Source organism: Paralichthys olivaceus, chromosome 1 (genome assembly GCF_024713975.1).
Source record: "Paralichthys olivaceus isolate ysfri-2021 chromosome 1, ASM2471397v2, whole genome shotgun sequence".
Taxonomy (NCBI): Eukaryota; Metazoa; Chordata; class Actinopteri; order Pleuronectiformes; family Paralichthyidae; genus Paralichthys; species Paralichthys olivaceus.
The window spans coordinates 18297680-18319184 of NC_091093.1; the positions used below are offsets into that span (position 1 = coordinate 18297680).

The following is a 21505-nucleotide window of genomic DNA, read 5'->3' on the forward strand; positions in this document are numbered from 1 at the left end:
AATACAATAAAATAATATAATAATAAACTCTATTTATAGAGCACTTTTCTTAATAAGGTAACAAAGTGCTTTCTGTGGGGGCCCGAAAGCTCTTTCAGTATAAGAAATTCTGTGGGACTTTCATTCCCACTGTCGTCAGATTCTTTATCACCAGTCATAATTAAAATAAATGTAGAATTGTTATTCATACCACAACTAATCTTTTTGCTGAACAGAACCTTTTGCACATTTGTATGTATGTCTATATATCTGTACAACATATTCCAATAAATTCCATTATTCCATATTTATGCCTCTAATTTTGTTATTTTCACACATTATTAACACATTCAAAATAAAATGGTTGAAGCACTTCTTTATTTGCTCTTATGTCTTGAGTTAAAGTTCCTTCTCATCAGAATTTATGAAACCCCATCAGATCATCAAACGTTTACAGGAAAATGTTTCTCCCATGGTCTCTCGTCTTCAAAAGATTTTCAACTCACATGTATTTCCTTTTGAACAGTAAGTACACTGTTTTCACAATACAAGTGTTGATTCTTGTAGAACTGGCTTCAGCATTATAATCTGTTTTTGGGGCTTAAACTAACTTGTCAGCAGTGTATTCATGCATCCTAGAATCACCTCACTGTTCACCCGGTCTCAGCCGACTCGTCCTGTCTGCTCTGCTGTTGGCATTTGTTGTCATCTGACCTTTACATTCTGTTATCAATATCACTTTGTGTTCTAAGAGTGTGTCCTTTCATATCACAAACCTACAAAACACCTACCTACAAGTTAGACAGTGCGTTCATCACACAAAGACACGATGAAAAACAACGATCAGTGATGATTGATTGAAAACTTCAGCCTCTATTTCAGTACACTGGGGTTTAATGAAATTGATTAGACCCCTGGTTGAATCTAACAATGTAGCCCACCACTGACTTTATTCAAACCCACAGGTGACAGTACAACATGATGAAATGGTAAAAAGACACCTGGAGATAGATGTCAAGTGTGTACTGATGTTTATGGTTCACTTCCCCTGACTGTATCACATATTACTATGTATTTTGACTATATACATGCAGTAAAATGATATGTTTGGTGCAGATTCAGAACAAAATCTGAATCTAGTGAATTAAAATGTGGTTTCATACGGGGACTGTTGGTCAATAGGCGCCATTCTAGTATAATCACTGAATCATCTAATACTGGACATGGTTGACAAATTTAAACTGAATGCTGAAGTAAATCCTGCTTAATATATATAAAGTTTATTGTTTTACAGCCAATGCTTTTTTTATCAGATCAGACTGATGCAAATATAACATTTTACTAGTATCATGAATATTTATTTAGTGGAATGAAACTATTGGACAGGGTTTTGTCACAGAAGCACATGTATTTGTTCAACAAATATACTGAAGCCTACATACAGTGCCTCACAGCAAAACATAAGGATTACCCTTTGTTCCTGCTTTGTCTTTGCTCTCTATATAATAACAGCGGATCTGCAGCCTTAGAGAGAAATGCTAATAATTTACAGACTTGCAAACCTTCAGTCACAAAGCAACAACATGTAGGTTTTCATTAAAGAGGAAATAAGGCTCTAGCAAAAGCAATAACTGACACAAAGCACAGTGGAGGTCTGCCTGAAGTGTAACACATCAGTCATCATGAATTTTCCGAGAAGAATTTGTCGCTGAGACAGATGGAACAAAGGGCCTCTCGGTCGGGCTGTCGCCACCTTGTTTCTTACATTTGAGTCCGAATAAACTGCAGAGTTTCATGAGCATCAGGTCCACGATCTCATCATCTTCTGATGGCTGTGAAACAGAGAAATAAGATCCTGTTCAGACCTGGTTTCAATATTCGTCCTGAAGGATCTGATCACAAAATCACAGCACTAAATACAGGTGAATGAAACAGGCACATTTTGGACATATCTGATATCCCATCCCTCAGACCACTTTGGGTAGGTGGTCTGGGATGCATGTGACCACACTGAGGACACCACTTGACAAATTACCAATCTGTATCTATAAAGTCAGACAAAAATTAGTCTCTATGATCAGAAATAACGTTCATGTGTAGTACATGTGTATTTGGAGCTGGACAGTAAGATCTGATCACAAATGGTGAAAGGAGACACATTAAGGACACATTTGGACTCCAGGTGTGAACTGGACATTAAGCTGGTAACTTGTGATCAGATATCTCAGGATGGGTGTTATTACCACATCTGAACAGGGCCTAACTCAAAGAACATCAAGTCATCAAGGTTGTTTATCTTGATCCCACTTCCTCTACAACGTTTGTTGAAGAAATGCACAGATACCCGTCACAGTTGGCTGCAATGACAAGTCGACACTGACACCAGCAACATTCAGACTCAGCATGGGTGAGTTACCTTGTGATGTATCTGCTCTTGACTGAATGCCACCAGGATGACAGAGATGAAGAGGTTCAGCACCACAAAGGTCATGAACACGATGCAGGAGCCGATGAGGAAAGCTCCGAGCACCGGGTTATAATTCAGAACCTGAAGGAGGAAATACATTAAAGAAAGCTCAGCTGTCATCATCTCCTGTGATACAGTTCGAATAGTGTCACACTCACCTCTTCGTAATTAAAAATGCCGAGCTGCAGGCTGACCATGGTCTGCGCAGCATCCAGCAGAGTCCGATAGGAGTACAACTTCCAGCCATACATCAGGTTAGACTGAGAAGAAGAATGTTTGTGTGTTAATCACCACTTTTTTAATGACTCCTCTAACATCTGCAAATGAAATTCAGTGTCTCCTGCCGCATGTTGATGTAGTGGAGTGTGGGAAACTTCTCACAGCAATAGAGTAGGCCAGGAACATGATGGTCATGACCACCAGGAAGCCTGAAATATCAGTCCAGGCTCGCTGCAGTGTGGACGTGATCATGTGCAGCTTGGGGTTCAGTCTCAGCAGGTGCCACAGTTTGACTGTCGCCAACAGCACCAAGAAGGCAATCAGATACCCGAGCACCGCATCAGCCTTGGCCGTCTCATGGAAGCTGGCGTATCTGGAGACAGAGTCAGGTTGTATGGTAAAAGGGCTGCATTTATAAAGCACTTTTCTAATCTGAACCACCACTCAAAGCTCTGCATGTCACAGTCAGTTACACACACATTTATACAGCACGTCTCTATCACTCACACATCCCCATTCACAAACTGATGGGAGGGTAGTTTGAGGTTCAGTGTCTTCTGTGCAAAATGTGGACCTGAGGAGCCAGGAATCAAATCTACTATTTAGAAGATGACCAGATAATAACAAGGACCTATAATAAGTATGACAGTGTTCTACGATGTGTGTGAGTGGGTTAATCCCCCCCAAACATTCTCCCAGATGACCCGCTCAACCTCCTGAGACTCAGCCGTCTTTATTTGCACAATACAATATTTATGCTTAGCTAATCAACCTTTTTTTTCTTAAGAAGATTTTTCATCACAATTGTGAAACTCTTGAACAAATAATGAGGAAATGAACAATAAAACCACAAAGATAGGTTTTGAAAGAATTAAACGGATGAAACTTGAACTAGTCTGACGGCAATTCCTCTCCCAAGACCTCTAAAGCTCTGAAATGACTTCCTACACTGTTTTATTGAACAGATTTAACACTGATTTCAAGCTCTCCTACTGTGCTGAAGCTCTGTTGTTCCGCGGTTGCAAAGATAAAAGAAAACCACCAAATTAGTAAATGTAATGTAATATAATATATTCATGCATTTGTTTCAGTGAAATTCAAACAGCAAATTCTCTATGTAAATGTTTTCCAAAGATACAGTGATTTAAAAATCTGGATTTTGTGATTGGGCCTTATGTAACTGTGAGGTGCATGAAATAGCTACATACATTATGATCATAAATATATATCATATTACGTAATTATATCAGTTACAATTTATTTGATTAACTACCAGTTGTATGGTTAATATAGCTGGGTGGAAACAATGTAAATATACTGTATATCTGACTAATATTCTGTATTACTAGTGGATTCTGGCAAAACAGAGTAAAAAAGCTTCGCAGAAAGCTTCTTCTGCACAGCAGAGAGGATGTGCTGGTAACTACAGGACGGCTGTATAGTCGGAAAAGGTAAATGAGAAAACTGCACACACATGTTAAAATACTACATCATGTTTGCTTATTGCTTACTGGTCTTTGTTATTCTGGTAATAGTCCATGTCCCGTATCCCCAGTAAAGTCCTCTTGATGAAGACGGACAGTGCACTCCAGCTCAGAATGATGATGGCCAGCTCCAGCAGGTTCCACTTACTCTTGAAATACATCCATTTCTGTTGCTTCATCAGCTTCCCCTGTTGGGACATGAGAAGAGCCTGTGTCACATGTTAAGGTGACAAACTTTATGCTACATTACTTCTAGAAGTGTTGGTACAATAAGGATAGTGAATAAACACCTGAACAAACATGTAATATATGATAAAGAGGAAGTAGATGGCTTCAGAGGCCATGACGAAAATGTGGAGGCCTCCAGTTGACTGGTAGAGACGGACACTCTGGAGCTCACTGCGGAACTGAAGCGCTCCTGAAAGAAACACAACATTTCACACATGTCAACACATTAGTTACTGTGCAGCTCTCAGCGGCTGAACATGGACTACACACCCGTGGCTGCGGTCTCCAGCATGAGGGTGACAATGCAAAAGAGGTTGACGTTGGCGTTGTACACAGTGAACTCAACAAAGATGGCCTGGGTGTGCACATCGAACCAGGTGCTGTCATAAAGGTACTGAAGGGACCTGCACAGACAGATAAATAATTTGATGTATACATGAACTAACATTACTGATTTCAAATGAATCACAACAAGACAATCAGTTAAAGCAAAGAATGACACATTCATAAATCTAAATACACATGTTCAAATATAAAAATATATAAATATACTTTGTATTTTCTTAAATTTTTGTGCATTTTGTTTATCGTCTAATCATCTTCAAGGCTGCCACTAACAATTATTTCTATTATTGATTAATGTGGGGAAAGATTTCATCTTTAGATTGTCAGAAAATAGATACAAATATCCATTGCCTTTTCATAGAGACTTATGTCTTTGAATGATCTAGTTGCTAAAATCAGTCAACTAATGAGTCTTTTAAGTTCTAAACATCTTTATACCATCACACGCGTTAACGTTAGTGGATTCTGTATTTACTGAAAACTCTACCTGCTGGAATTTGTTAGATCTGGCCCCAGATCCACCACAAACCCTCCTCCTCTGTAGAGCACCACACTGCCCCAGATGGGCAAGGCCCTCAGTTTGCGCTGGGACTGGTACGTCCAAGGGCTCTGAAGGGTCACTGAGGTGTTTTCTCCCGCAGGGCTTCTCCAGCCTGGACCATAGGAGCCCATGTCCTCCAGCTCCCACGAGTATGGAGAGTGACACTCCAGCACAGACGGCTGCATGGAGCGAGCGACGTGGCAGGAGTTGCTCTTCACCCTCACCTGACGAAGACGAGCGTTACCCACCAGCTTTGAGTTTCCGTCTGTTATGAATCCTTCAACAAGACAAGAATAAATGTTTACTCGTGGAAATTTTGTGCAAACAATAATATACTGTGAAAACACAAGAACCAGGGATAACATCAGGAAACTGCAGCCAAAATTACCAATAATATAATTTAGCTACTTATTTATTTACCCAATGAACTCTTGAATAAATGTCGCTCATTATGTGTTTACCTCTGCCAACAGGCCCCTGATGAAACCACATCTATTTCACAAGATCCGGATCTTTAATTGGATCTGCATCAATTTGCTTAAAAATAGCAGTCCAATAACATTTCTAATATTTTCATCAAGATCCATGAATTATTCTCTGAGAAATTAAAGAAAATGTTAAATGTTGAAAATGTTAATTAAAAAAAATGGTTAAAAATGTTATGGGTTCTTCCCTGTTTGTTTAATATTGCTTACAGAAAAAAAAAAAAAAAGTCGAAAACATAACCTCATTGGCAGAGGTAATAAAACATTTTGTCATAAGATGACAAAGTTTTGCAAATACTAACCAGGATTTCTGCACTAAAATGATGCAATAAATCAAACCCCACCACACACTGACCTGGGCGCTCTCCAAACAAGTTGCTCAGCAGAGTCGTGTTTGCCCAGTTGAACACGTCCTGAATGCTCATACTGTCTGAGATCCCTTTACTGAAGCTCTGTCGAATGTGGTGGCTCAGAAAGTAAGCGTTGGGGTCCCTCTGACCGTACGCCACCAGAAGCAACATCCACATAAATCCCATGTAGGCTGCATCACAAACAAATATCTCACATCAGCATCTCTAGCTGCTGAATTACTTCTTGTGTTGTAATGTATCAAAGTGTTTATTCCTACTAAGAATCTCTCCCATTAGTGCGAAGACTCTCCGCTCTTTAATCATGTTGTTCCTCATCCTCTCGATGTCAGAGGGAGGTGGCGGCTGATAGAAGCTGCATGTGCTGTCTCTCCTCGCCGACCGCACGGCATCAGGATCATCTGGGGGGGGGGGTTATTTTCTCATACAAAAACAATACAACAAAAATGAAAAATGAGGGTTAAAACATACCTGGATTTCTAAGAGTCTCATCTATCTGTGGTTCTCCGTACTCCTCCTGGTCAACTTTCTTCAGGACAAGAGCAAAGAAAGCAGCAAAACCAAGAACCTTTGAGAGAGAAGAAGAGTTTCAGACTTTAGCAGAACACGTCATAAGATAAAACAACCTTATTTAACCCCACAGGCGGAAATTTGCAGCACTACAGTAGCTTTCAAGTGTATTGAGAATATTTACACCATCTGTGTATTTATGAGGTGAAATTTTGCACATTCACATACATAAGTATCAATGTATTATTATATATGTGGGACCTGGAAAGGCCTACAAGTGGCTATAAAGCAATTGTGAGAGTAAAAAGTGGAATATGTGGAATGAAATCCTGGCTTATTATTCAAATTGGTTCACCTTCTTTAGAATGTGTTAAGTCTTGTCTGAAACTCTGTGTAACTTTGGTGTTGAAAGGTGCCCTTGCATTTGTTAGTTTGCAGGATTTTTCAAAAGCTACTGGACAGATTACTATGAAACTTGGTGGGTGGATGTGGTATGGATCAGTGAAGAAGCCATTCAAATAATTTGGTTCAGATCTGGCTGTTGCAGTGGATCCAGCAATTTCTTTTCACGTTCTTTAACATTGTGAGATCGGGCGTTTTCAGCATTTTCTTTGATTTCTCAGCGAATGTTCAGGGAACTGATATTTATGAGTTTGTGCAATTCTGTGCAGATCCAAATAAAAATCCAGGTCTAGTGAATTTAAATGTGGCATATTAAATGGACCTGTTGGATGGACCTTGGCAGAATTGGCTCTGTGTGAGCTTGATGTGGCTAACACGTACTAATGTGTGCTATGTTTTGGTGAATGTATAATTTATGTGTCCATCAGCCTAATAGAGTTTTATTCAGCACAAAAACAGTGGACCTTGCTATCTGACCTCACCTTCAGGGGTTGGGTAATAAAGAGACTCTCAAAGAAGGAGACCACCATGGAGATGAGCCAGCTTATTGAGCGATCTTTCCCGTACGTCAGCCCATACATCATGGTGAAGTATCCAGACACACCGCTGGTTGCGATCACCAGTATCCATCCAACAAAGACAAACCACCAAGGCAGCCCTCCTTGACAACATTTCTTGGTGGAGTCCCTGTTGCTGATGCTCTCTTCTGGACTAGGGCTGCGGTCGGACTGGTCACCATCCAGGCCGGTCGCTGGCAGGCGGTACTCCAGGAGACCCTTCATCCCTTGAACCTGCTGCATGGCTCGGTTGTAGCTGTCTGGGTTTGGGAAACGAGAAGGTCCCAGCAGACCCAGCTCCTTCTCGACATGACGCAGCTGCCTGTAAAGGTATCGGCTGTTGTTGCTCTTCTTCTGAGCTTCATCTGAAGTCTTCTCAGGGCTCCCCCACACACTGTTTTCTGTCCATCAATACAAACAAGCATTAGTCAGTTAGGAGGTCAAAAGATATCAGTAAAACTATTCATTTAAAAGTCTCAAAATCTAAAAACAGTAAAAAAAACAACCCATTTCTATTTCATTCATTCAGAGGAATTAAATCTTCAACGTAATTTATGAAGAGGTTGTTGCATTATTATGTTATTTGTGTGTGAAAATCAGTCAATATAAAAACAAAGGTATCAACTTATTCAGACAAATGATGTCATCACTGATCACGTCAAAATCATTCAGTTGGTCTATGACAAGTCTCGGAATTACAGGAAAGTTTGCTTGAGAACTTTATAATTTAAAAAGTAAAAGCGAACATTAACATTAAATGTTTCAACAGACACTAAAGGAAATAAGAATAATTAGTAATTTGTATATTTGCGTATCAACTTCCGAATGAACTTAATTAAGTATAAATATTATAGATATCAACAGAAGAACACATTTCTCACTTTTATGCATTTTATTAACATATTTCGAATGTGTTAATTGTCCATTATATGAATTTGTTTTATTATTTTATTTTGTAATAAGTCCGGTCCTTCAAATAGAAGAGCCAATAAACATGGAAAACATATGTCACATGATATCAGGAGCATTGTGAAGGTAACTCACCTTGAAAACTGACTGCACCTAAACTGAGGATCATGGAGTGATCTCTTTTGGAGGCGTCAGAGTAGAAGTCTCCGGCCGCTCGGTTCTGCTGTCGGATGATGTCCTCCACCAGAGACAGCAGAGTGTTGATGTCTGCCGGCTGACGCAGCTCCTGATGCAGGGGCAGCGGACTCTTCATGGCCTTCGAGAGCGACTGAGCTATTTTCTTTATGTCCTGATGTAGAAGAAAGATCTTCAGACATGGAGAACAGTGAAGTGACACGACTTATGTTCGGGATGCCTGTGGCCTCACCTTGATCACGGTATCTGCTGTGATGTCCTTCAACTCCTTCTGTGGTGAAGACGTCTGGGAGGGAGAAACTCGACGGGTCTTCCCCTGTCTAGAGGCGTCGGTTTTACTGGATTTCTCACGGGGACGAGTGTTTCTGAAGATGCTCACAATAAGGAGATTGATGGGGAACATGATGATTGAACTCTGAACTCCGATCATAACCTGTTGCCAGGTGAACTCGATGTGGCCTGCAAAGTAAAGGTGGACTTTGAATTAAGGACAGGTCCCTTTAGTCACTCACCACTGTCTGAGATATAGTCATTTCCAGGCGAATGTAGTGTAAATATGTATATTCCATCACCTACCCAGGTCCATGGTCTGCTCAGAGGGGTCTGTCGGGATCCCCCAAAACATAATGCTGGTCAACATGGTGCACAGCAGAAGAGAAAAGCAGCAGGACACTCGCTGCACACGTGTGAAAGTGCTGCACGGAGGCCGACTGATCACAGAGAACCAGATATGGCCATCACGGAAATCTTTAGCTGTCTTCATGAAGAACAAGTTACTGGTGTGGAAGAGAAATGAGGATGTATTATTAGAGGAAATGACGCAGTGATGATGATATCAAATTTCACTGACGTGTCTTCACTGGGTCAGGTCTCACCTAAACTTCTTCAAATCCATCTCTGTTGCTACAGGGAAGACCTTGTCGAGAGCGCACTCTCCCACATCCACAGCGAGCCACGAGTTACACAGGAAGTGCCACTTCTGACCACTCTCCAGATCCTGCACCATCACTTTGTTGACATACCTGCACATGGGATCAGTAATTATCTAATTATCTGTGCTTAAAATAATCACAACATACCAACTCCAGCTTAAATAAATTACCTCCGCTAAGTAGGTAATTATTTCATCCGCATTTCTTTGTTTGTTACTTGGCAGCATAAAACAAAAACTACACGTTTTTTTGATCTGACGACCTGGATCCGCCTCCTTTTTAGTTTTAATCAAATCAGTTCACTAGTTTTTGCATAAATCTGCCAAAAAACAGACAAAGAGCAATAAAAACATAACCTCCAGACGTATTAAATCATTTCGATTTTTTCTCATTGTGTAGGATTTTCAGACGTATGCGCTCCACTGAGTGCCATTCCAGTTTTATCACATCAGAATCTCTTGCCCTCTAACTCGTACCAGGCCGGGTGTTCTCCCGAGTTGCCGTGCCACAGTCTGATGCTCTGCAGATCTCCAAGTGAAAAATGTGTGGTCAGCAGGAACATGTCCACGCCGCCCCTCTCGAACACAGGTTTCTCAGGGTCCGTCAGGTGGTGGGGGTCACTCTCTCCCTCTGTACCCAACAGAGTTATTGTCACCTGAGACAGAAAAGGTCAGTCAAGATGAGGAGAGAACGTCGGTGTCATAAATGTTGTGCAACAGAAACATCAGACAGATTTTGTTTATGTGACTCTAAAGTTTCTACAGACACCACTGACCTGAGAGGACGTGGATGCACCATGCCGATGTCCAGTGCTGACACTCAGCATATAACGATACTCGGCCAGGGGGTCATTGTCCTCAAGCACTGTTATCTTGACCTACGTGTGAATGTGAAGACACAGCATGCACAGATTAAAGTTTACATCACATTATTATTTACTGAAACAATATAGTGTAGTTCATATTTCGGAGGGTTGAAGCCACTCAGTGCTTCGAGAACAGCTTGGATCCATTGAGTCAGAATCAGACCAAATGATCTGGCACTTCATATCTACAGTATAATATGGGGAAATACTCCTGAGAGTTACCTTGGCTGAGTCCTGGATGTCTTTTCTGCGTGCCCACACAACCACCAGGAGATACGCAGAAAAGATGGCCCCTACGAAACACACCACAACGGGATTGTTGGTGAATGTGGCGAAAAGTTCTGCGGTGCGTGACACATCCACCAAGTTCGGCATGACGAAGAAAGAGCTTCCGAAGAAAGTCAAGTGGTTACAGAGGCACTGAGTTATCAAATGTGTGGTGAGTGGACCGACCTGTGGGAGAAAAAAAAGGAGAACTAGCCTTTTTAATGATTCACTGCTGCAGCCACTGTGTACGTCTGTTCGATTTTCACTCACCCTGCAGCCATCTTCACTCCAAGAAGAGTCCGTTTCATTCCAGTATTTGCACTGAGCAGCGATGGAAACAACAGTGACAGTGGCGTTGATGGATTTGATGCCTGGTTTTACAATGGGCTTCATCACAAGGTAGTGCACACCAACGTCTGCTGTTCTGTCTCTGGGACTCAGCACCCAGGTATATTTCTCCTCTGTTTTAAAACATGGATGAAAAACACACACACATGCAGGCATATATGTGCTTAGCGGGGTGGTTATAGGTCTTGTGAGTATATTCTAAATATTACTTTCAGCCATGTTATGCTATGAAATAAGTGAATTTTACCTTCTTTGGTATTCTCTAGAGGGATCTGAGTCTTAGCAACATAATTGTCCTCATTTGGATAATCTTTATATCCCAGGTATAACATGAAAGAAATGTCATCAGACGGCTCCATTTTCAGCACCAGTGTCACATCCGGCGAGGGGACGTCGATTATCAACGTGCTGAAATTGGCGAGGTCAAGGATCGTGCTGTTCTCCTGCCCGACGTCAGGCCTTGGGAGGAGAATCTGAAGACCAAGAAAAAAGAAACACATCATTTTGAACAATCTGTCAATGTTGTCCTGAGGAACAAAAAGTATTTCTATAAAATAACGATTACCTCGATCTCTTCAGGTAAGTTCTCGACAGGAATGACCGTGCCGTTGAGTCTGGTGAGAGACACCGAGCCTACAGTTCCTGTGATGTTTTCCTCCTTCCAAGAATATGGATTCTTCTCAAAGCTCATCATCTGGAGGCAGGTAGACATGCATGGATGTATTAATAAGACAAACTGGTGCATTAGCAAACTAAGCCGGATCTGATGATTCTCACTCTTTTTGGTGCCAACATGGTTCAGTCTTTTCTGTTTTGAGATGCAATCATTTCTCCTAATTTTCAATTAAGTCCCCTCAACATGACACATATTCACCCAAGAGAGAGCAAACATTAAGGATACGGAGGCAGACTGGTTACTGATGCAAATATTCATGAGAGACACATTAGTTCTCTCTTGCATATTTTAACTCAATGACAATGACAAAAAAAGCAAACACACAGTATGAGGATGAACTTCAGGCTCTGATTGGTAACTTTTTATTCACTGTAAATGTTTCTATCCCTTACCCTGACGTCCACCGGCTCCCCTGGAGAAACGAGGTCTTCAGGCAGTCGAGGAAATGAAAACCTGGACGAGCTGCTCTTCTGCACGTTTATATCTTGTTTCTGCATCGTTTCTGGATTTAATCTACGGAAGAACACGTCATCATTTCAGTGATTTCAACAAACATCAGGTGAGTCTTCAGTACATGTTCCTCCGGCCAGTGTCGGTCATCTCTTTACCTGTTGACATACACACTGATCTGACCAGAATCAATGATGGCAGGGGCTCCGTCCATCTTTTTATTATTCAGCAAAGCACTTTGAACGTTGGTTATCCCAGTCAGGAGAAAGTCTGAGACTTTTTTCTGTAAAAAACATTAGATCTGTTTACTGAGGATTGTGAATAAATGAACAAAAAACTGTCTGTTGTTTTTCTTACATTCGATGAAGCATTCAAAATATTACTGGCTGCTTCAACTATTGGTGTGGCTGCTTCCACAACTTCTCCATCGTCCCCATCGTCCTGAGCAACACTGATGGTGTTGAGGGAGGAGCTGAGGTCGACCAACAACAAACCTGCTTCCTCCTGGAGAAGAAATACGGAAAAGCTCAGAGTTGATCTGTGTCCAACTTCCAAAAAATCTGATGAAAAATGCACATTTTATTAATATGGTGATTTTTAACAACTATATTTATTCAAGATTTCAGGCTGAGAACATCTTTAAATACCCTCGTCTGTATGTTGCTTCACTTGTTGCAAAGTCACCTTCATAAAAAGTCTGCACATCTTACTTATTCTACTTTATTTAAGTTTAGATTGATTCATAAAAAATATAAAGAAAATCTGTATAGCTACTGTTGAATATATAACTGATTTCATGAACATGAAGCTTTGTACTTGAGCAGCGGGACTGAGCTCATCTGAGCGCTGGGTGAGTCCAGCCACAGCTCGGGCCGTCACTTGCACTCCCTGCGTTGTGTTGGAGGGGACGTCCACCATCACTGTGGCCATTTTGGTCAGCATTGTCTCTCTGAGCTGTAAGAAAGAGAAGCACTGATTGATATATGGATGATCTCCGCTCACTCACAGTACAGCTGTGTATAAGCATGTTTCTGCAGCTTCAACCCTTCAAGGACCTTCATCCTTGCATCCCTCTGATCTTGGCCGTCCTCCGTATTCAGCATGTCAGACACTGAGGTGAATATTTGTCCGAGTGCTTCACCAGAGAGCAGACCTTGCTCCTCTAACTGAGTCACAGTGTCCTGCACTGCAGACTGAAGAGCCTCCACTGAGGAGCTGGACTCACTTTTCAGTACCTTCAGTGAGATAAACAGAACAAATCTGAATTATTCCACTTCATAATGTTCCTGTTTCTTTCTCTACTCTCTGTGGTAACTGGCCGATGATGACAAACCTGAGTGGTGACAGCTGTGGTAACTTTCTCATCTCCATTCTTCACTGTCACCACAACAGACAAACTGTAATTGTTGTTCTTGTCTCCGAGTGGCAGGAAGACAGATTTCACCTCATTTGCATTACTGCAGCGCAGATGTTTGCCTCAAAGATAAAAGAGACGATTTAGTAAAACTGTGTCTTGGTTATTTATCTACATTCATACTGCTTATTGGGCACAAATCATCAAAATGAACCCCAAACACACATTTCTAGTCCAAAACACATAATAAGTCAAAGTCACCAGATTTTAGTTTCTCTTCTGGGAAAATGAAAGAGGCTTTGCTTCGTTTGCAACTAAAAAAGTTTAGATTCCTGTATCAATAACAAAACTGTTTTCTTATTTTTTATGCTCATTTAACAATCGATATGAACCTGATGAATAAATGAAAAAATATAAAGTGCCCATTGCTGATTATAACTAAACTAACCTGCAGCCCTCTGAAGCTCATTCCTATACTTAAACACTTAATTCTATATTTTCTTTACCTCCCACCACATGTATTCTCCTCTTCCTTCTGTCTCTTTACCTTTGCTTTTTGTTTGTTTAAATCGGACTCAAAGGATGCATCACAATCTCACCTGTGTCAGTCGTGAAGCAATAAAAACAGCCTGCAGAGCAGAAGGAGCTTGGTTTGCAGGTGATGTCAAAAGCATCAAGAACCGTCCCTGATGTGGGAGAGATGCTACACGACGGGGGGCTGGGGCCTGTCGGAGCATCAGTTGGGTTTGTAGCTGGTTCAGTCGGCTCAGGGTCCGGCACTGGAAGAGTGAACCTGGCAAATCCTGCCCCCTTCTTGTCTGGAAAAAAAAAAACATCCATAAGATTCTTTGTTTGTTAAGTACTGCACACCCGATTGTGGGATGAAAACGCACCATAAGCAATCACACTGATGTTTTGCAGATTGTCCCTCGAAAGTTTCAGATGTTGTTTGTGTACAGTATATTCAGTGCTGCCGTCCTGCTTCCCAATAGGGGGCCTTTGTCCTGCTCTGTAGTAACATTTAGCAACGCCACCCTGCGAAAAGAGCATCACTTAACATTAGTTTGACACATTCATCTCTTATTTCAAAATGTGAAATCCTTGAAATTGCTGTTTCAGACTCACTTTCTGAGGTCCGGGGTTCTCAATGTACCAGACTACGTCGGGACAGGTTGTTACACAGCTCAGTCTCAGCTTGACGTGGTCGTTCACGTCTATAGAAGCACAATTATCACAACTGCAGGAAGAAAAGTAAACATAACCTGATCAAATGAATGCTGATTTAAAAGTTGCAGAGTTTATGGCTTTTAATCTCACTGTTTGGTCTTAAAAAAAAAAGTTTGGTTTGAAAACTTTTCTGTGAGTTTCTTTTGCATGCTATTTTAATGTGGGAAGCACTGCAAGAATTTTTGTTTAACAGTCAACAGAATAATGATTTTGAACCAGTTGAGTATTTTTTTGCTGAATGGTGACATTTTACCTGATTGTGACATTTGTGAATTCTTGAGGAGCAACAGTGATGCATTTTGAAGCTGAAGCAAGGTCAACCCATTTCCTGAACCAGCTTCTTTTCCTCAAAGTTAAAATGTATTTGTTAAATTCAAAGGGATTTGGAAGGCAATCTTTCTCAATGACGTGAAACAGATCCATTGTTTTGTTTCTGCATTTGCAGTTTCCTCCTGTTTGGAAAGAAGCAGAGGCTGAACTTTAAAAAAAGCAAAAACAAGATCGTGAATCACAGAATTACTGGGGACAGACAAAATAACAGGAACAAAATGAGACCCAGTCGAACATCAGCAACAGTAACCTCAGAAACTGTCCTCCAAGTGAATCATTACATATTTGACACAGTGAGTGTCACATGTCTTTACTTGTGCAGGAGTGTCTGATGTTATCCAGAGTGAAATGAAATAGAAAAACTGTTGGAGTAAAGCTGAAACGAAAGTGAACATTTTTGATCTTATCTTCTATTACTGGGAAACCAAATCCAGTTGAGTGAAAAAATAAGCAATTATGTTAATCATGGTTTAACTGGTTAAATCTTTGGTCAATGAGTTGTTGCACTTACTACACCTCCATGCAAACGCCAGCCCTTCACTGGGTATTGATTCAGTTCCATTTACTGTCAGTGTGACACTGTGAGCATAGTTGGTCAATGTGTCAGGAGCAGCAGTTATTTCCAAGTCGGGGGAGTCGTCGACACTCGTATCGTCTGTCTGTAGAAAAAAACTCAGTCAGTGTGCGGCACCAGCAACAAGCACATACACACACATTTATCATTCAATCTTAAAAATCATGTTTAATCTGTGCACAAATTATTATTGTTTGACACAATTCAACATACTGTGTTTCCATGTTCCTCTGGTGAAAAGTCTGAATAATTCTGACAGGCCTCAAGTATTTTCTCCAAGTCCACGTCCACATCAGAGGTTGAAAGTGCATTCACGGCTCGAATTTTAACTTTAAACAATCCTGTATGAAAACAGTTTTAAGTATGTTATATCTTCATAGCATAATCATTTTTCATTTAATTACAAAACTGTTAAAGCTTCAGGTACCCTCAAGCGGGCTGGAGAAGGAGTAATCTTGTAAGCTGCCGTTCAGCATGTCTCTGGTCTCAGACAAAGTGTCTCTGGCTCCGGTGAGGTTGAAGAAAAGCTGCACAGGGGCCCCACGCTCCAATGAAACCCTGAAGATGACGTCTGAGGAGTCTGGACACTCGCTGTCCTCTGACATCACTGAGGCCTGCAGGCCTTCGACAGGCTCCAGCAGACACAGCTCCAGGTCAGTGGACACTGCCCGGGCTGTGACCTTATTGGAAGCGGCCAGAGTCAGGTTGTGGCAGCCGTGGCCAAGCGTCTCGGACACACTTGAGTTCAGTGTAATGTTGTGGGGTTCAATCCCTCTGTCCACTGATGTGCTGGTCACCACATAATCTTCACGTTGAATCGTGTAGGAAACATTTGTACCTGTTGACAGAAATCAGGGAATCAATTATATATATGTGTATTTATGATTAACAGTTTATCAAAAGCATTTTGTTTACTTCTATTTCTTTTTTTACTCACCTGCCTCAACCATCACCTGAACTTGAACGGGTCTGCCATACAGCGCATTGCATTTACTGCCATCTGCTGACTCATGCCTGCTATAGCACCTGATCGCTCTAAACTCTCCAACTGGTTCCTGGATAGTTATGGCTTTCTGAGCTGCAACGTGCCAGTCGCTGGTGGTGCACTCCACCCCGACCATGAAAACACCAGGGCGGGTGAATTTGTGAATGATGGAGCTCTCCATCCTGTGAGAGAGGTCAAATAAAAGTCAACTCACTCAGAATACAGATCCAGCATCAACATCTGTGGACTGTATCTGATTGATGGGTTTACTCACTCTTCAGGGCTGTATGGATCAATAGTGTGACCGTCTCCAGCGTTCACGGTGCACGTCAGGTTTCCCTGAAATGGATGAAGGAGCCACTTCACTGTGATGGTGACATTATCAAAGACAGCCGCCAGTGTGCTCATCAACAAGTGGAGTCCTGGGAGGAAAACACAGAGTTGGTTTGGATCATGGAAACGTGGCAGCACATATTAGTAAAAGCAACAAGGCGATCACTCTGCTATCGACACCACTGACACAGTTATAGTGAGGCTACATGGTGGTAAGATAAGAAATTTGGTCACAAAAGGAGGAACACAAGACACAGGGAACAAAGTCTGAGGCCAACGACAACAACAAGTTTAATCATTTCAAAATAGGAGTGAACTGCACATGTAAAGTAATTTAATATACTGGTAGAAGAATAGAAGAGGAATTTATTGTTCACCTCAGTGGAAAACTGATGTTCGGCTCAACACAAAGACAGATAATCATAAAAAAGCAACAATGACAGACAGAGTCATAAAAACAAGCGACAATGTTAAACGGTCTGTTTTTATATAGCGCTCTTCTAGTCTTGACTCAAAGTGCTTTACAGTACAGTTTTACATTACACCCACACATACAGTGCATCTCTGTGCAGCACTTTTCTCTATGTGGGGTTCAGTATGACCCCTGAGATGCAGCCGCCTCATATACAATACAATATAAAATAACATGAAAACAACAGGTGCATACACAGGGTTGAATTGCACACAAAAAGACTTCCTGTCACATCCTGTGAATTGGATGTCACAGTCTGTGGAGTTGAAAATATTTGTTATATTATTTGTTATATATTAAGGACTTTTAAAAATATGGGACTCTAGAGCGCCTCCGAGAGTTCAAAGGCTCAAACCTGCTGAGGAGAAGATGGGATCTATCTGTAAGTATACTTTTCATTTTCTCTCTCGTCCTCTCTGTAAAGTTTACTGACTTTCTTTTGCTTCCCTTTGACAGAGTGGAAAGTCATTTGTTCCTGGATCTGCAGCTTAAGTGACCGTACCAGGCAGGAAGATGAAAAGTAAAAAAACAACAACTCTCAAATCAAGAGATTTGTGCACAATTTCTAAAATCTGCTGACTCCGACACCACTGAGTCTTCTTACAAACATACATTGTGTTTTCAGAGAAGCTCACCTGACAATCCAGATATTAAGGTTAAGGTTAAGTTACCCATAGTAAATACAGGTACATTTATATAACCTAATCTTATCCATGTAATAATTGATATACTGTATTATTATAGAGAGCAATAGTCTATATAAAGTGGAAGTAATAAAAAGTAAAGTGTCTGACCGTGTTTGCAGTGGTACTCTACAGACAGGTAACTTCCCAGCACAGGACATGGTTCACCAAAAGAGCTCAGATCCACTGGAGCCTGACAAGCCTGCAGTCCGTGGCAATGGGCTGGAATGAGACAGACAAAACAAAAACACGCAGTTCAACCTTCATCCTATTAAATGTTGATTATCTTCTTTCCTATAGCCCTCTAATAAAAAGGGGCTAATAGCTTTTCAAAGAGGTGTATTTACAATATGGAGAAACTGATTGCGTGAACTCCTCCAGTAAAGTTCCACACTGACACGATTGTGAGTTTAACCTAAAGCCCATTATTCAGCTCCCAGGAGGGGATTTGTCTTTGTCTTTCCTGGCAGAGTAATCCTTTTGTCTGCAGTCATGGGGCAATCAGGCTTTTTATGTTTGGCACAAAGCACCGAACAAAAAGTGTAGTTTGTGATTATTTCGGTATGTTTATCTTGTCCTTTAACAAAGCTAAATATGTTCCTATAGATTTTCAGTGTAAATACAAATATGCCTTTAACAGTTAATACCCCATTATTCATAATAAGCAGGTGGGAAGTAAATTTGGTCAAATAAATGAAGAGCAAATCTATAAGACATATATTTTTCTACTTATTACTATCATTGCCAGAGCAGAACATAGCCAAGGCTGGTTCTATTAATGAAAAAATACATTTAGATTTACAATCATTTACAATGGTACAACACATCAACTCACAAATCTCACACAGATATCAGTTCTCTTAATATAAAATCTTTTCCTCAAGATCTATTAATTTTCCCGGGAAAATCAGTGGAAATGTTGAAAAATGGCTTAGCTGGATCCGCCCCCTGATCCGGATCCCCAACTAAATTTAATGGGTTCCTCTTCGACCCAAACCTCATCTTTCCACCAAGTTTCGTGGAAATCCATCCAGCTGTTTTTGTGTAATCTTGCTTAAAAAAAACAAACAAACAAACCAACAAACAAACTGGCAGGTGTAAAAAATACCTGTGACTGAATCCGCCACATCTATCCAGCTGCACTCCTCCTGCGAGGACGTGGGTGACGCTGGAAGTTTGGATCTGCAGTAGTGAACCGTCTTTCGACCGTAAAAGCTGTCGTCAATCTCTATAACTTGACCAGAACCACACTGCAGGGTCGCATTTTGACCATCACACGCAATGGATCTCCCAGAATCTGAGAATTTAAAAACAAAATGAATAAAAGAATTAAAGAATAATACAAGGGGAGCAAACACATCATAAGTTTAATGCTGCATGTATATCTATTTAGGGGTGAGTACCAAACTGGCAGATGAAGTTGAGTTCCTGGCTGCAGTTCGCTGTGGCTTCCCACTGGAAGCCTGAATGTCTCAGGACATATCCACAGGCTGCTTGTGCATCTGGCACGTTCACCCAGTTACTGTAGCTGACATCTGAGCTGTCCAGCCACGCAAGGGAGCCTGAGAAAAGTGGATTAAACCCCTCAAATTACTGACATCAAACTTCGGTTTTGAAATCTGCTATTCAAGTAATAAATGCTGCAGAGGATGTTATCACCACAGACGTTCAGACAAGGTCCTAAGCTATTTGTCAAGATGCGATTAGGGATCGTAAAAACAACAAAGACTGAGCTGGTGAGGGAGAGATAAGGACTCGTTCTCTGTGAAGGGAAATAAAGACACGTTTGTAAATCAACCCACTTGACAGCGAGCCTATTGACAAGTTCAAATGAATGGGGAAATATCTGTCAGTGCACCTGCTGGTGGAGGAAGATATCCAAAGTCTTCCATTCATGTCAGAGAACAAACACATTTCACGTGCACACTGCAATAATGAAAGCAGTTGACCTGATTTCTGACTTTTTTAAGAGAAACAACAAGATACAACATTTATATCACATTTGTTGTTGATATGTAAAGCAAAGTACATAAAGGGTTTAGCTCCTGGGGGTAGTTTTCAGATTTATGAATAATACTTTAGTACAGATTTTATTGTACGTAAGCTAACTCATAGGACTCGAATATATGTAAACTCCATATAAAACCTCATTAAATCCTTCTACGCTGTTTCCTCTGACCACATGATCTCTCACCCTCAGTGGCAGCAGCCTCCAGCGTGAGGTTCGGAGCTGCAGGTGCCAGCCCGAGCCACCAGTCCTTCCCTGGCTCCAGATGTTTCTGCAGAAACTGCTGAGTTTCATCGTTCAGAATGAAAGCGAGGTGTCCGCCGCCTCGCTCACACCACCCCTGGGCATTCAGAAAGGACCGCTGCAGAGCCTCAAACTTGTAGCAGGAGCCATCAAAGCCCTCCTGGTATTCTGGGCAGGATAGAGCCTCTGTCTCCACATCAGCAAAAGAACTCCGGCTGAGGAAGAGGAACAACAAAGTCAGTGAGGGGAAGGCAGTGCTGTCCATCTCTGTCTCTGCATCTGCAAACTGCTCAGACTCTCATGGTAACACTTCTTTAAAGGGTACTGACGTCAGCCACTCTGACCATGACCAGCTCTTAGGGATCATTTCTGTCACAAGGATGGCTTCTTTGACAGCTGCTAATTGTTGTACACAAACAAAGCTCAGGCGTGTAGTGAAAAGGGACATGACAACTGTCAACAGCCAGTGATCGCTCCGCTGCCTCCATTACTGCGGAGCTCCACAAGCTGCAGGGCGAGATAAGCTTCTCATTCAGACCTCTAGCAATGAAAATGTCAAAGTGAACTTTAAAGAGACCAGTGGCTGTAACTGTCTCATGGGCCCGAGGCTGTCCACGAGGTTTCATTCGAAAAATATCAAAGTTAATCTATCTATCTATATATCTTTATATCTATCTATCTATCTATCTATCTATATATATATATAAAGTCGACATTTCCCCAGTGTGGGATGAATAAAGTCTATCTTATCTATATTATCTCATTGTTATACACTGAGAACTTTTGGATACTTTACATACTTTCAATACTTTAAGTGTTTTCACTTAAGTAAGTAAAGAATATGGATATCCTCTCCACCCGTTTTCATTTGGTATTGCCTTATATGTTATTGATGTAATATTTAATATTATTTATGTTATATATATATATATATATATATATATATATATATATATACTGTCATATTGTTTATGTTATATTTATATCATTACCGATTGTACATTTACCAAAGATGTTGCCTTTTTTTAATAGTTATATATCGTTTGCGGTACCCGGATGTGTGACGTCA

At 41.1% G+C, this 21505-nt stretch overlaps 1 protein-coding gene across 2 annotated transcripts; it reads right to left on the reverse strand.

The window, feature by feature from the left end:
• Positions 1-914: 914 nt before the first annotated feature.
• On the reverse strand, positions 915-20701 carry pkd1l2a (polycystic kidney disease 1 like 2a). 2 transcript variants are annotated; one of them, XM_020098685.2, is made up of 41 exons: positions 20380-20701; positions 19589-19747; positions 19294-19482; positions 18297-18407; positions 16972-17119; positions 16650-16879; positions 16140-16550; positions 15926-16053; positions 15650-15797; positions 15062-15260; positions 14707-14818; positions 14475-14616; positions 14181-14399; positions 13561-13703; positions 13283-13462; positions 13044-13181; positions 12585-12731; positions 12386-12510; positions 12170-12290; positions 11667-11795; positions 11349-11574; positions 11024-11214; positions 10709-10939; positions 10397-10498; positions 10098-10276; positions 9565-9711; positions 9266-9465; positions 8922-9148; positions 8630-8843; positions 7511-7986; positions 6588-6684; positions 6377-6517; positions 6104-6289; positions 5210-5540; positions 4648-4781; positions 4440-4567; positions 4177-4337; positions 2828-3038; positions 2605-2706; positions 2396-2527; positions 915-1811 (listed from the first exon to the last, which is right to left on the reverse strand). In XM_020098685.2, the coding sequence occupies exons 1-41, from the start codon at positions 20699-20701 to the stop codon at positions 1653-1655; spliced, it is 7476 nt and encodes a 2491-aa protein (XP_019954244.2). In that variant the 3' UTR covers positions 915-1652. The 2 variants fall into 2 exon arrangements, with proteins under 2 accessions (XP_019954244.2, XP_069385112.1); XM_069529011.1 differs by having other exon boundaries at positions 10709-11214.
• Between the last annotated feature and the right edge of the window lie 804 nt (positions 20702-21505).

What these genes read in the sequence shown, in the direction of transcription:
- pkd1l2a (XM_069529011.1), bottom strand. Translation starts at nt 20,701, where the DNA reads ATGGACAGCACTGCCTTCCCCTCACTGACTTTGTTGTTCCTCTTCCTC. An exon ending in AGAGTACCACTGCAAACACG is followed by an intron (nt 17,120 to 18,296) that starts GTCAGACACTTT and finishes TTTTCCTCCCAG; the next exon opens with GACTCCACTTGTTGATGAGC. An exon ending in CAGCAGATACCGTGATCAAG is followed by an intron (nt 8,844 to 8,921) that starts GTGAGGCCACAG and finishes CTTCTACATCAG; the next exon opens with GACATAAAGAAAATAGCTCA.